The sequence below is a fragment of the Eubalaena glacialis genome, chromosome 15 (assembly GCF_028564815.1).
Source record: "Eubalaena glacialis isolate mEubGla1 chromosome 15, mEubGla1.1.hap2.+ XY, whole genome shotgun sequence".
Taxonomy (NCBI): Eukaryota; Metazoa; Chordata; class Mammalia; order Artiodactyla; family Balaenidae; genus Eubalaena; species Eubalaena glacialis.
Window position 1 is genome coordinate 86521651 of NC_083730.1, and position 15835 is coordinate 86537485.

At 38.4% G+C, this 15835-nt stretch overlaps 1 protein-coding gene across 1 annotated transcript in view; it reads left to right on the forward strand.

The window, feature by feature from the left end:
* KNTC1 (kinetochore associated 1) overlaps positions 1 to 15835 on the forward strand; it is a 65990-nt gene that overhangs the window by 2180 nt on the left and 47975 nt on the right. The window contains exons 2-15 of the mRNA XM_061169124.1: positions 2447 to 2567; positions 4584 to 4699; positions 5589 to 5667; positions 6255 to 6332; positions 7220 to 7254; positions 7499 to 7609; positions 8421 to 8514; positions 8868 to 8920; positions 9134 to 9249; positions 9600 to 9654; positions 10185 to 10283; positions 12054 to 12097; positions 12194 to 12259; positions 12668 to 12743. Coding sequence (XP_061025107.1) covers positions 2447 to 2567; positions 4584 to 4699; positions 5589 to 5667; positions 6255 to 6332; positions 7220 to 7254; positions 7499 to 7609; positions 8421 to 8514; positions 8868 to 8920; positions 9134 to 9249; positions 9600 to 9654; positions 10185 to 10283; positions 12054 to 12097; positions 12194 to 12259; positions 12668 to 12743 — 1143 coding nt within the window. The remainder of the gene's footprint in view (positions 1 to 2446; positions 2568 to 4583; positions 4700 to 5588; positions 5668 to 6254; positions 6333 to 7219; positions 7255 to 7498; positions 7610 to 8420; positions 8515 to 8867; positions 8921 to 9133; positions 9250 to 9599; positions 9655 to 10184; positions 10284 to 12053; positions 12098 to 12193; positions 12260 to 12667; positions 12744 to 15835) is intronic.

A 15835-nucleotide genomic window follows, 5' to 3' on the forward strand; every position in this document is an offset into this window, starting at 1 on the left:
GGAACTGGACCAAGTCCTTGAAAAACACAATCTGCTAAAACTCACACAAGGAGTAAGCAACGTGAAAAGGTGACATACTGTTTGATTCCAACTCTATGACATTTTGGAAAATGAAAAGACAGTGAAAAAAAGATCAGCGGTTGCCAGGGTTTGGGGGTTGGAGGGAAGGTTGACTAGGCAGAGCACAGAGGATTTTCGGGTAGAGAAAATATTCTGTATGAGACCATAATGCTAGATGTGTGTACCACAGAATGTAAAACACCAAGAGTGAACTATAATGTAAACCGTGGACTTTGGGTGATTATAATGTGTCAATGTAGGTTCATCAATTGCAACAAATGTATCATCTGGTGAGGAATGTTGACAATGTGGGAGGCTATGCATGTGTGGAACACGGGCTATGTGGGACATCTCTATAGTTCCCTTTCAATTTTGCTATGAACGTAAAACTGCTCTTAAAAATTAAAGTCTAGGGAACTCCCTGGCAGTCCAGTGGTGAGGACTCCGCACTCTCACTGCCAAGGGCCCGGGTTCAATCCTCGGTTGGGAAATTAAAATCCCACAAGCCTCCCGGCACGGCCAAAAAAAGTCTTAAAAAGAAGAGGGGGAAGAGCAGTCCGGGCAGAGAAAACAGCCTGGGTAGACCCCTACTAGGACGTGTAGCACAGTTTCTGCTTTGCGACACTTTGGTGTAACTTTTCACTAGTTGAAGAAGCAAGTTAAGAGTATAAGCGGGATCAGGGACTTCCCTGGTGGCGCAGTGGTTAAGAATCCTCCTGCCAATGCAGGAGACACGAGTTCGAGCCCAGGTCTGGGAAGATCCCACATGCTGCGGAGCAACTAAGCCCATGCACCACAACTACTGAGCCTGCGCTCTAGAGCCCGTGAGCCACAACTGCTGAGCCTGCGTGCCACAACTATGGAAGCCCACACGCCTAGAGCCCGTGCTCTGCAACAAGAGAAGTCACCTCAATGAGAAGCCCACGCACCACAACAAAGAGTAGCCCCTGCTTGCCTCAACTAGAGAAAGCCTGCACGCAGCAACGAAGACCCAATGTAGCCAAAAATAAATAAATAAATAAATAAAATTTATTTTTTTAAAAAAAAGAGTATAAGAGGGATCAGAATGTAGTTTTCAAAAGTTATACCTGCAGAAGGTGACCACTGAAACAGGTATAAAATGAGCTGATTGGCTTAGTTTGTCAGAGAAGATTAAGAGTAATTAACATTTATCCAAGCATATGCTACAGGCAAGGTTCCCTTCTAATCCCTTTACATGAATTAATTCATTGAATCTCCATACCAGCCAGCATTGTAGGCATTATTATTATTATTATTATTCCAGCTTTACCAGAGAGTCAGTTGAGGCATTTGCTTGAGATTACTCAACTAGTAAGTGACAGCATTCTCAACTACTGAACTATCCGACTGCTTCAAGATTATGTGTGGAGGGCTTCCCTGGTGGCGCAGTGGTTAAGCACCCACCTGCCAATGCAGGGGACACGGGTTCAAGCCCTGGTCCAGGAGCAAGTAAGCCTGTGCACCACAACTGCTGAACCTGTGCTCTGGAGCCCGCGAGCCACAACTACTGAGCCTGTGTGCCACAACTACTGAAGCCCACGCACCTAGAGCCCGTGCTTCACAACAAGAGAAGCCACCTCAATGAGAAGCCCATGCACCACAACAAAGAGTAGCCCCTGCTCATCACAAGTAGAGAAAGCCTGCGCACAGCAACAAAGACCCAATGCAACTAAAAATAAATTAATTAATTAATTAAAAAAAAAAAAGATTATGTGTGGGAAGCTCTAATCAACAGAAGCTACAAACAGGAGACTGATATTTGGCTTGCATTGTGTTTTTTAAAATGTTGACTTAGTTGCCAATGTTTAAAAATTAGAATATTTCACATAAAGATCCAGATTTTCTTGGTAAATTGGAAGCTGTGGCCGTGCCAGGATCGCATTTCCACGGGGAATTCATCTGGCTGACTCTGCTCTCTTTAGTTTACGTGGGGCCTCGTGTCCTCCAGTTCACAGTCCCCCTCCCTGTTGTTTCCCAGACCCTGAGACTTTATGCCACTATTGGTTCATTCATTTATGTTAATGCCTGCTGGCTTCTCCAGGCGTAAGCTCGGCCCTTAGGAAACAAAGACTTGTACTTTCGAATCCTTTGCCCTGTTCTAGCAACCCTGGACTATTTCCCTGTTCTAGGCTCAAGATAACGGATTCAAGATATATCATACAAAGAAAAGCTTGACTAATTAGATATATATATATATATATCATACAAAGAAAAGCTTGACTAATTAAATATATGGGCTAAAGAAAGAAGACCTATCAAGTGAAGTTTTAAACTTGGGTGCTTGCGACTATGGTGATACTATTGATAGGTATTGTTAAACATGTATAAAAATGTTTTATTTTATTCCTGCTTTTCCCTCCCACAGGCCTCATTAAATCCAAAACTACAAGCATGCAGCTTAAGTGATGGGTTTATTATTGTAGCAGACCAATCAGTGATACTGTTGGACAGTATTTGTAGATTGCTTCAGTTGCATCTTATATTTGGTAAGTCTAATGTAATGCAGTAAAATAAACTGGAAGTCAACTATATCTTGCTACCAATTTCTACAGCATTGCCTTTTCTTTACTCCATTATTTATAAGACTCGAAATTACACTAATTTCAAGAAATTAATCTTGAGTGACTTGTGCTGAGTACCAGACAGAACAGGTACTGAGATGATCCCTTCTCTCAATAAGTCTAAGGAAAAACATACATGGAAAGCAACAATTTATTTGCGTGGTTTTTGTGTTAGAATACTGTAGAAAACAGTTGAGCCCAATTATGTTTAAGTTCCTGAGTCTTGTACATAATTTCAATACCATCAACAGATATTTGAATACTTTTAGCACTATAAAAAGTTTTTAAAAAGTACTCATGAATTAATTCTTTATTGAGTTAAAGGGCTTTAAGTGTGTATATGCAAGTATGGACTTCAGAGTAAATTAAGGGACAGACAAGTCAGTGATTATGCTGGAAAATAGGTGACAGTATTATGAAATTTTTTCTGAAATTTTGAGAGAAAGATGGTTATTGAAGTGTTTGCATAAGAACAGCTGAAAATTAATTAATTATTTTTTAAAAGAACGTAGATGAAAAGGAATTAGAAGGTATGCACATAAGAACAAAATCTTTTTTTTTTAACTTTTTTTTTTTTTTAATTTTATTTATTTATTTATTTATTTATGGCTGTGTTGGGTCTTCGTTTCTGTGCGAGGGCTTTCTCTAGTTGCAGCAAGTGGGGGCCACTCTTCATCGCGGTGCGCGGGTCTCTCACTATCGCAGCCTCTCTCGTTGCGGAGCACAGGCTCCAGACGCGCAGGCTCAGTAATTGTGGCTCACGGGCCTAGTCGCTCCGCGGCATGTGGGATCTTCCCAGACCAGGGCTCGAACCTGTGTCCCCTGCATTGGCAGGCAGATTCTCAACCACTGCGCCACCAGGGAAGCCCCAGAACAAAATCTTGATCACAGTTTGCAGGAGAGAAACCCATATTTTGTGGAATCTTAACGCATCTACCCTAATGGGTCCCCAAGAGTCACAGTTTCACCAATGAAAAGTGAGGCTGTGTTTACATATAATACTTTTTTTAAAATAAATTTGTTTATTTATTTATTTATTTTTGGCTGCGTTGGGTCTTTGTTGCTGTGTGTGGGCTTTCTCTAGTTGCGGCGAGCGGGGGCTACTCTTCGTTACGGTGCGCAGGCTTCTCATTGCAGTGGCTTCTCTTGTGGTGGAGCATGGGCTCTAGGCACGTGAGCTTCAGTAGTTGTGGCACGCGGTCTCAGTAGTTGTGGCACATGGGCATAGTTACTTCACGGCATGTGGGATCTTCCCAGAGCAGGGATCAAACCCGTTGTCCCCTGCATTGGCAGGCGGATTCTTAACCGCTGTGCCACCAGGGAAGTCCCTACATATAATACTTTTGTATAAAGATATTGCTGCTGAATAATTTTAGTTATAAGCAATTTATATGTTACTGCTTTTATCTCTTAGTCTTCCCCTCTCGGTCTCCGTGTCATTCCCCCTGGCCTTCTTGCTGTATGCAAGCAATAACTTCCTCACCTCCTTCAAGTCTTTGTTCAAATCTCACCTTATCAAAGGTGGCTCTCCTGAGCACTCCAGTTAATACTGCATGGCTCTTCTGAGTTCTCTTTCCCTGCTCTACTTTTTCTTTTTTCCAGAGAATTTATCACCTTTGTGTATGTCATACAATTTGATTACCATGCTGACTGTTTATCATCTATTTCTGCCTTAGAATTTGAGCTGTATGAAGGTGGGACTCTTGTTATTATTCTCAGATATATGCAAAAGACCTAGAACAATGCTTAGCATATACTAAGTGCTCAGCAAATATTTGTTGACAAAGAGTCAGTAGCATTCATTTTTACATTAGTCACTACTTTCATGAAATATTTAAAAGAAGCTTAAAGAGTTGACTTTTAATAACAAAATATGCAATATTTTGTGTTGAAAATAAACATTTTCAGAGGAAGCTTGTAACTTTGACTTGAAATTTTCAGATACTGAAGTGGATGTGGTTGGCCTATGTCAAGAAGGAAAGTTTCTTCTGGTTGGGGAGAGAAGTGGCAACTTACATCTTATTCATGTAACATCAAAGCAAACATTACTCACCAATGTAAGACCCTGTTATGTTTTTCATCTTCATTATCTAAATTCTAAATTATCTTTTAGATAGCTAAAGCTCTAGCAAAGCATTACTTGATTTGTGGCCTAAATTAAAAGAATAATGTTTCTTTACATTGAATTTAAGAATCATACCTTAGAGACTGTCTGAAAAAAAAGTGAACAACCTAAAAGTTGAGAATTATGTTTTATTGGGCGGACTTTCTGAGAACTTCAAGCCTGGGAGGCAGCCTCTCAGATGCTCTGAGTGACGGCTCTGAAGAGGTGAGGGAGGAGCCAGGATACATAAGAGTTTTGCAAGGTAGACCAAGTAGTCGGAACATCAAAAGATTACTGTTAAAGAAAACCAGGTATATCGGGTTAATAAATTTAGCGTTTTCTATGTATGGAAGATGCAAGAGTCTGGGCTCATTGAAATTATTCCTTTGATATACACCTTTGCTGTCTAGGGCCAGTATCCTGTACTTTTCCATCCTGAGTCCCCTCAGGATGCACAGTTGGGGGTTGCTGCAATGGCTGATGGCTTGACAGTGGGCAGCCTGTTTATCTCCATCCTGAGTTCCCTCTTGGCTTGATGGTCGCAGCATCCTTTGTTTGCTAATATGGCAGGCAACATTTTTCATCCACAAAACATATGAAATAAATGCAAAATTGAGAAAGTATGGTTTGAAGATAGTATACTTGTCCAAAACAGTTTTGTATTGAAAATAAACATTTTTGGAGGAAGCTTGTAAATAGTTTTCCATTTGAAAACTAAAATGTTTGGAATATAGGCAGAATTATTGCTAATGATAATTGATATCCCTAGAGTTTAAAGAATATAATCCTTGACTGTAATTTTCTGGGTTTAATCTTATCATTTGAAATTAATTTGCAATTAGGCTTTTGTTGAGAAAGCTAATGATGAAAATCAGTGTACTTACCGGAATCTTGTTATTGAGAAAGATAGTTCAAATGAAGGTGAGTGTTTTTAATTTCTTTTTTAATGTCTTCTTATTAATACCCAGTCAAAAAATCAGATTTATAGTTAATATATTATGTAAATTAATTGGTGCTACCTACACAATGTTAAACTTTCTAGGGATGCAATTAATATTATTTTAAAAAACAAGTTTTTGATTTTAGCTCTTTTCAGAGGCTTAAATGTACTCTTCTTAAGTATAATATCCTAAACTTTTTACAGTTTTGAGAGTTCTATAGATTATCAGGGAGACATAATATTCTTTTAATATGTTCTTATGGGTTTCAGTGTATTTATCATATTTCTTTTTAACAAATGTTAACTGGACCTTAATTTATTTTGATGTATCTGAGTTTCTTTTTTTCTGGCAAATGAAATTTGGTTTATAGAAGTTTCAAAGAAGTTAACATTGTTTTTGCAAATAACTTACCAATTCTTTGTAAATAAGCTTTGTATTGTTACTGTGTTATTTTATTATTAGACTTTAAAGGAGCAAATGGACATACTTTTAAGCTAGATCCAGACCCTGGTTTAAATTTTATATCATGTGCCTTTTAAAGAAGCTGGCTTGATTTTATTTTAACAGGTACCTATTATATGCTGCTTCTTACAAACAATGGATTTTTTTGTATTACAAACCTTCAGCTTGTAAAAATTCAACAAGGTAAGTAATGTATTATTTTCTTATTACTGATTTGCAGCAATATTTCTTATTAGTTTTCCAGGTAAATTTTAAAATAGACTCTTTAAGAATATTTTAGTTTAACTACATTCTATGATATTGGGTATACTTTAAAGTATTCGTAATATACTTATTCTCCACAGTTAGGGCTACAACAGAATCTGAAGAAATATTTATTTATAGCCTTCAAGGACTTTACAACTTAGTTGGGGAGACAGGAGTTACGCTAGCACAGTAATAAATGCTTTTTGATGGAATGAATGAACCTGGAAACTGAAATGATTTTGTAAGTGTTAACAATACAGGGCAATAATCTAGAGTGTGTGCTAAGTGAGTGGTGTGGACCATTCATCCCTCTGAGCTGGCTGAGATTGAGAAATTGATTCCGGGCATGTATTCAACAAATATTTTTTAAAGATCTACTCTGTGCTAAGAATGTGCCAAGTTCTGGGGATACAACGAGATTTAAGATACAAGGTTCTCTATAGTTTAATGAAGGAGCCACACAAGTGAAACAGCTCTTCCAAAAGGGAGTGCAGAGTGATGAAGACTTCACAGGTAGGACTTCAGAGCTTGAATAGGAGAGTTGGAGCAGGGAGAAGACCATCTTAGTAGGAAGAACCTTTTAAGGGAAGGTGTGGAGAGACACTGTAGGGACCGTAAGGCAGCCTGGCTGGTGCCCCGAGTACGACATGTTTATTTTTCATTGGTCAAGGGCAAAACTGAAAAGTCACCAGCACCTTATGAATTTCTGACCAGTGTTCCTCTCCCTAGATTGTATGTAATTTAACCTTGACACAAAAGGGGAGATTCATATATATTTTATAGGTTATAGTGTAAATTTAGCCTACTTTCTCTTTTTCATGCAGCGATTGAAAAGGTAGACTTCCATACGGCAAAAAAGGTAAGAACACAAAACCACATTGTCTTCTTGAAACTTAGATTTAATGTCAGTTTAGGAAAGTGTTTCTGCATGATTGTCTAATGGTTGATATTTTGGGAATTAGCATGATAAAACATTTTAATAACATTCCTATTTTTAAAAATACATTTATAGCTATTGATTTAAACTGATTTTTTATCAGTCTTTCCAAGGAATTTGGACTATGGAGCATATATATAACATTCTTATTTTTTAAATCTTGCAGTTACAAGGACAAATCAAGTCCAGTTTTATTTCTACTGAAAATTGTCATACCCTTGGTTGTCTCAATCTTGTGGCTGGTGATTTAGCAAGCGAAATCCCTGTGATAATTGGGGTAATTCTTTTTTTAAATAAAATTTTGGGCTTTTTTTCTGAAATGTTTCTTCTTTAAAACATAGTTTTGGTAAAATTACGAATTAATTTGTAGTGTATAACAGAAAGACGGAAATTATAAAATGAAGGTCATAAAATTAACTCAACAAGTAAAACTAAGTCTCTGTGTGGGAAAAAATATTGCATCTTTATTTTCACTAATCTCTACCTGACATTTAGCATGTCTTTCAATTATGAGTGTAGGCAAAAACAACTGCAGCAAACAAAACATCTAATATTATGTTCAAGGAGTAGGCAAAAATTCTATATTGAATTATATTATTACAGCATTTACAACATTTTTACTTGCCAAATTTATATAATATGTTAAGAATCAGTCACTTATCCCCGTTTTGTGTATCTAGTTCAGTATTTCATCAGGGTTTCAAATAATTTGAAGCGAATATTTATGAATTATTTTCAAATATTAGTAGTTATTTTAATGAAAATACTTCATCAAAGGTTATCTTTACCTTGTAATACTGGAGGAGGTCTTGAAGCTTACCTGATGTCTCTAGAGTGAGTTGCCTGAATATGCCTCCTCCTTATTAAATGTTCATGTGATAACAGTGTACAGCAGGAGTTCGCTGTTTTTTCCATTCTGTTCTGTTGAAAACAAACTAAGAGGGGAACTAGATGATAAGAGCTAGCTGGGCTTGAATATATAAATATATTTTGAAATTAGTCACATGTACAACTTAGATGTTTCTACTTGGAGGAGAATTCAGATCTAGACCCAAGTTTGTATTGACATACTATTTTCATTTCTGTAGGGAACTGGTAATTGTGCATTCTCAAAATGGGAACCAGATTCTTCTAGGAAAGGGATGACCGTTAAGAGTGTTATTGATGCAGAGATTATTGAAGGTAAAATCAGTTAATGAAACTACTTTTGGTACTTGTGAGTTGTCGTTTTCATGTCAGTACACTAAGTCTGGCATATGAGCCGTTTTACCCAACCTTGGAAACAAGCCAGTTTAGTCTGATGATCGTCCATGTATTTGGCTTCTTAGCATGTTGCAGTTGTTACTCTTCATTTTGGGAGGTTTTACGTTTTAGTGATCCTCCAAAAAAGTAGAGAAACGGGAATAAATGGGAATGGGAACTTCTTTTTTAAGTGTAGTTCTGCCTTTCCATAAATATGTTAGTTTACTATTTTAAATATGGCTATATGTAACCCAGAAACATAGTCCTTACACACCTTGTTTTCTCTTTTGTAGGTGCAAAGAAGTTCCAGCTGATAGACAATCTACTTTTTGTTCTTGATACCAGTGTATGTTTCTGATACTTCCCCTTAAGTATTTTCACTTGATGTTATGTTTAACAACAGAAATTTTGTTGAACTTAACAAAGACAAGGACTTTAGCCAGGGTAGATTACTATCTTGTGTAATGTGCTTTATTTCAGTTACATATCAAAAGATAGATTCCAAAATGTACATTTTTAGTCATTAAGAGGACGTATCAATGAAATGTCTCTTTTGCAGAACGTGCTGAGCTTATGGGATATTTACACCCTAACTCCCATATGGAACTGGCCCTCCCTTCACATAGAAGACTTTCTTCTCACCACAGAAGCAGATTCGCCTTCATCAGTCACGTGGTACATTATGACGCTCATATTGATTTCCCTTCTCTTAGAACCAGGTTTCTTGCCTCGTTCTGTTCAGATCATTTCTTATGTGTTACATTCCAGATAACACTGTGAACAGACTGACAGGGTAAAGACCATTTCATTGTTAGCCAAATTCATTGAGAACAAATAGGCAACACAAAAACCTCCAAGTGAATGTGTTAGAAAGAGTGTGAGTCTGGGCCATAAACATTCAGAAGTCAAGTTCAGTATCTTCTGTGTGAATTAATTTTAACTTTTATGCAAGGATATCACTTTGACTTAGCTTATGTCTAGCAGTTGGCTTCTTTGATTCACTTAAACCTTCTTTTCTCTTTCAGGCAAGGGATTACAAATCTCAAGTTAGTAGCTCTGACAACTACTACTAATAAGAAGGTATTGGAAAATTTATATCACATTCGTCCATATTATGTGTTAGAAATAGCATTAATATAAAAGTACTAGTTGTTAAGTAGTACTCACAGCATATTAGCTCTTAGTTCACACAGGTACTTGACAGATCAGAAATAACCCTGCAGAGCTCTTTTTTCTCATGAAAAAAAAAAAAAAGGTATAAATCTCAGCTCCACATTTTAATTGGAGCATTTCAGGAATAAAAATGTCTATAAGAAAATGTTTATTATAGTGATACTTATGTAGTTCTGGCACTGAGGAATTACATTTGCCTTAAAAACAAATTGTAGAATGGACTCCAGGTATGTGGATTTTCATTTAACAGATTTAAAAGGTAAGATAGAACATAATTTTCTATGTAACATTTAAATAATACAGTAACAGATTTACTTATCTTTTGCACTTAACTTCGTATCAAGTGTTTTAATCTATGCCCTGGATTGTGAAGTGCTGTCTTGTGCTCATAGGTTTATATTGACCTAAGACATTAATTGCTGTCCTGTTTTTCTTAGATGAGAAACCTCATGGTCTATTCATTACCTATGATGGAAATACTATATTCTTTGGAAGTATCTAGTGTTTCTTCTCTGGTCCAAACAGGAATTAGCACAGTAAGTTGATGTGTATTTTGAACTAATATATTTTTTTATAATTGAAAAAAAATAAGAATAACTAAGCTAAGCATGAGTGGAACCTAGTGGAATACCTGGACAGATCTCAGGTAAACCATATTTATTGTTATCAGAGGTCCTCAAATATATTTACAGGAGGTCAGTCTTCATTTAAAAAGAAGGAAATTAATCAAATAAAACATCAGTCAATTGCACATTCAATTTTCTTGTCTCTCCACAGGAAATACAGATGATTGTTAATTTGGGGGAGGTTATTGCTTGCTTTTTTTTTTTTTTTTTGGCCGCTTTGGGTCTTCGTTGCTGCGCGCGGGCTTTCTCTAGTTGCGACGAGCGGGGGCTACTCTTTGTTGCGGTGCGCGGGCTTCTCGTTGCGGTGGCTTGTCTTGTTGCAGAGCACGGGCTCTAGGCACATGGGCTTTGGTAGTTGCAGCACTCAGGCTCAGTAGTTGCAGCACACAGGCTCTAGAGCGCACAGGCTTCAGTAGTTGCAGCGTGGGCTCTAGGGCATACGGGCTTCAGTAGTTGTGGCTCGTGGGCTCTAGAGCACAGGCTCAGTAGTTGTGGCGCACAGGCTAAGTTGCTCTGCAGATCTTTACAGACCAGGGATTGACCCCCTGTCCCCTGCATTGGCAGGCGGATATTTTTTTTTTTTTTGGATTTATTTATTTATTTTTGGCTGCGTTGGGTCTTCATTGCTGCGCGTGGGCTTTCTCCAGTTGCGGCGAGTGGGGGCTACTCCTTGCTGCGGTGCGCGGGCTTCTCCTTGCGGTGGCTTCTCTTGTTGCAGAGCTCGGGCTCTAGGCGCATGGGCTTCAGTAGTTGTGGCTCACAGACTCAGTAGTTGTGGCTCACGGGCTCTAGAGCGCAGGCTCAGTAGTTGTGGTGCACAGGCTTAGTTGCTCCGCGGCATGTGGGATCTTCCCGGACCAGGGCTTGAACCCGTGTCCCCTGCATTTGTAGGCGGATTCTCAACCACTGCGCCACCAGGGAAGCCCGTTTTATCTCTTTTTATAGACACACATTGTATTTTTCCAAACCATTTGGAAATTACTTGCAGACATCATGACCTCTCACTCCTAATTTCAGCGGGTATCTCCTAAGAATAAGGCCCACAAAATTTAACATTAATGCAATACTATTATGAAATATGCCATCCAAATTCAAATTTTACCAATTGTGCGAATTACTTGAGAACGTTTTTTTGTTCCTGACCCAGGATTCAATCAGACATCACGAATTGAATTGTCGTGGTCACATGGTAGTCTACTTTAATCTCTAAAACTTCCCTAGTCTGTTTTTGTCTTTTCGGACATTGACATTTTTCGAGTCCTAGCCGGTTGTTGGTAGAATGTCCCTCTATTTGGATCTGTGTCTCATCATGATTAGATACGTGCTAAGATTTTTGGCAAGCATCCTGCATAAGTGATACTGTGTCCTAACTGCATCACATTAAAGGACTCATGTCCACTTGTCTTGTTATTGGTGCTGTTAAATCTGATCACTTGGTTAAAGCAGTTCTGCCAGATTTCTCCATTGTAAAGGTACATTTTCCCCTGTATAATTAGTAAGTAATTTCCGTGGTGTTATTTTGAGACTACGGGACTATCCTTTTCCTCACCAGTTTTTCCCAGTAATTTTAGAATCCATTGATGGATAATTTCTGCCTAAACCAGAAATTATTGTTACTCTAGTAACTATAAAGTGAATTAATTCTATATTTCAATTTTAAACATGTTTTTGCTATTGTAGGATACCATATACCTTCTGGAAGGAATTTGCAAAAATGATCCAAAGTAAGTCCTGTTTTGTTTATCAGATAAGTTGTTAAATAATAGCAAAGTTAAAATTTACTTACTGATGACAAATGTCAATATTAAAACTTTTTTCAGACTATCTGAAGACTCAGTCTCTGTTTTAGTACTCAGATGTCTTACAGAAGCTTTGCCAGAAAACAGGTAACTTCTTGTGTTTTGTTTTGCTTTTTTTATAATTTATTTTATTTATTTATTTTTGGCTGCACTGGGTTTTTGTTGCTGTGCGCGGGCTTTCTCTAGTTGCGGAGAACGGGGGCTACTCTTCATTGAGGTGCGCAGGCTTCTCATTGCGGTGGCTTCTCTTGTTGTGGAGCATGGGCTCTAGAGTGCAGGCTCAGTAGTTGTGGCGCACGGGCTTAGTTGCTCCGTGGCATGTGGGATCTTCCTGCACCAGGGCTCGAACCCGTGTCCCCTGCATTGGCAGGCGGATTCTTGACCACTGCGCCACCAAGGAAGCCCTCTTGTGTTCTTCTAAGCCTTACTCCTTGATGAAAAGCTTGAATTCCCTGATTAATAAAAATTTTACTGAAATTTCTTTCAATTTATCAGATTGAGTCGGTTACTTCATAAACACAGATTTGCTGAAGCCGAGAGCTTTGCCATTCAGTTTGGACTAGATGTTGAGGTAATTATTCCTGTATTCATTCATTCATTGAAAGCATTTCTTCATGTGCTAGAGGCTGTAGAGAGAAATATGTAAAACATAATGGGAATTTAGTGTGATCAGGCCTATAATTAAGATATGACCAAAGTAGAGTAGGGATTCAAAGGAGATATTGACCCTTATAGTAGGGTGGGAAGACTTCATGGAGGAGGTGATTTTATGTCAGATCTTGAAGATGTTCCAGATAGTCCTGGGAGAGGAAGGGAATTCTAGGTGTTAAGACACATGAAGAAAGTGAGGGAGGCTTATGGTGCTTCCAGGAACTCCTAGTAATTACATAGGACTAGGGTGTAGGTTATATGTGCATAGAAGGGAAAGGAGATGATTGAGGAGGAGAGGGTCAGAGCCTGCAGGGCTTTGTATGCACTGCAAAGGATTTAGATCTTATTCTGCAGGTGATGGGGAGCTACTGAGATTTTTAAGCTGGAGAATGTCTTGATTAGGTTGTCATTTTGTAAACATGGGAAATTGTTTGGAAAAGGGTAAATCTAGAGGTGCAAAGACCAGTTGAAAAACTGACCCGATGCAGTGAGGTGGAGACACACAGGAGGGAAGGTCTGATGAGAGAGGTGTATAGGAGGTAGAAGCAGTGGGGCTCAGCGATCAAACATAGTGGGGGGTACAAATGTCAGGAGCAGACTAGCAGGACTCTGGCTCAGCGTACTACAAGTAAGTCCCTTACATATAAACGAGTTCCATTCCAAGAGCACATTCATAAATCCAGTTTGTTCAGAAGTCCAACAAAGTTAGCCTAAGTAGCCAACTAACACAATCGGCTACATAGTGCTCTACTGTGATAGGTTTATAATAATTTTCACACAAATAATACATAAAAAACAAACACACAAGAAATAAAACATTTTTAATCTTACAGTACCGTACCTTGAAAAATACAGTAGTACCGTACAATAGCTGGTGCTTCTTAGCAGTACCAGGTACATCACCACTGCTTTTACGCTTGCTTCTGGACATCCTGGGCTTGAAATAAAGATACTGTACTACTGTACTCTATACAGTACTGTACAGTAAAGTACACAAAAGCACAACCACTTGTAGAGGATGCACGCATGTGACAGTGTACGCCAGACACGTGAACTAACTTACGTGATTGGACATGTGAACGCACGTTCGCGTCTTGGAAAGTTTGCAACTTGAAGATTCGTATGTAGGGGACTTACTGTAGTTGGAATGTGATGGCATTACTTAAAATGAGGAATATGTGTGGAAGAACAGGTTAGGGGTAAAATATGAAGGGTTCTGCTTTATAAAAATTGCATGTAAGGCATCTTATAAAATGAGGCTGTCTGATAGGAAGTTGGAGAGTGATCTGAGCTGAATCTAGGCATAGGTAACACCGGAGGAATGGCTCAGACCACTCAAGGAGAACGTGTGGAGTAAGAAGAGATCTGAGGATGAGATACAGGGGCACCAGCACACGGGGGATAGAGGAAGAAGGGCTATAAACATATTTGGGAAGAAAACCACACAAATGTACAATTAAAGAAGCCAAGGGGGACTTCCCTGGCGGTCCAGTGGTTAGGACTCCTTGCTTTCACTGCAGAGGGCACAGGTTCGATCCCTAGTTGGGGAACTAAGATCCCACAAGGCGTGAGGTGTGGCCAAAAAACAAACAAACAAACAGTTGAGTGGGGAGTGATCAGCAGTTGCAAATACTACCAATAAAATCAGGTATAAAAACTGAAAGTTGTCTGTTGGATTTGGTGATTAGGAATTCATTGATATCCCTTGAAAAGTCCTGGGAAGTAATGAAGGATGAAGCCTGATGGTAGTGAGGAACTAACATTTGCTAAGTGGGTGGTGGGTACCCATGTGTTTGTTGTTTTAAAAATGTAGCATTTTATATTATGTAACAACCTAAATGGGAAAAGAATTTGAAAAAGAATAGGTACCTGTATATGTATAACTGAATCACTTTGCTATACACCTGAAGGTAAGACAACATTGTTAATCAACTATACTCCAATGTAAAATAAAAAGTTTAAAGAAAGTAGCATTTTAAAACATGCAAAACAATTTTGTATATTGTTTAGAAATGTATATGAGTAAAGCAGTATATAAATTAATGGGATAACAAGCACCAAAATCAGAATAATGGATACTTCTGGTTCAGGGAAGGAGGATGATTTATTTGGAAGAAGAGAAAGTAATATTAAACTATATTAGTAATGTGCTTTTTTTTTTTTAATTTAGGTGATAAGTACACGACTATTTGTTGTATTATTACCTTTTTGAACATCTGAAAGTTTCATAATAACTAATTTTTAAACAGAGCAAATGAAGCAAAAAAATCAAAACCAGTGAAAGATGTTTTCAGGGAGTGGAGACACAGAACTAGAGAAACTGCTCTTTCGTATCATTTTTAGCTTTCGGAACCAGAGAGCCCATGTTAAAGTTGGTATTTTGTTTATAAAAAAGGAACCTGAAATTTTGACATTGTCTAACACAAGCTGTTTCTAGCTGCTAAAGAACCTTTGATAGACTGGGAATTCCCTGGTGGCACAGTGGTTAAGAATCTGCCTGCCTCAGGGAGATCAGCTCGGTGCTTTGTGACCACCTAGAGGGGTGGGATAGGGAGGGTGGGAGGGAGACGCAAGAGGGAGGAGATATGGGGATATATGTATACATATAGCTGATTCACCTTGTTATAAAGCAGAAACTAACACGCCATCGTGGAGCAATTATACTCCAATAAAGATGTTTAAAAAATAAATTAAAATAAAATAAAATAAAATGGTATGCTTCACTAACCTGAGTTAAACTATATCAATTTAGCAAATCAATTAACAAATAAGTAGTGAGAACCTTGCTAAGTATAGGGATTGTGGGAACACCCCCCTCTTTCTCTCAGCTTAAAGTCTAGTGGAAGACATCTTCAGTGGCTAATAAAGGTACAGAAAAAAAAAAAAGAATCTTCCTGCCAATGCAGGGGACACAGGTTCGACCCCTGGTCCGGGAAGATCCCACATGCCGTGGAGCAACAAAGCCCGTGCGCCACACCTACTGAAGCCCGCGCACCTAGAGCCTGTGCTCTG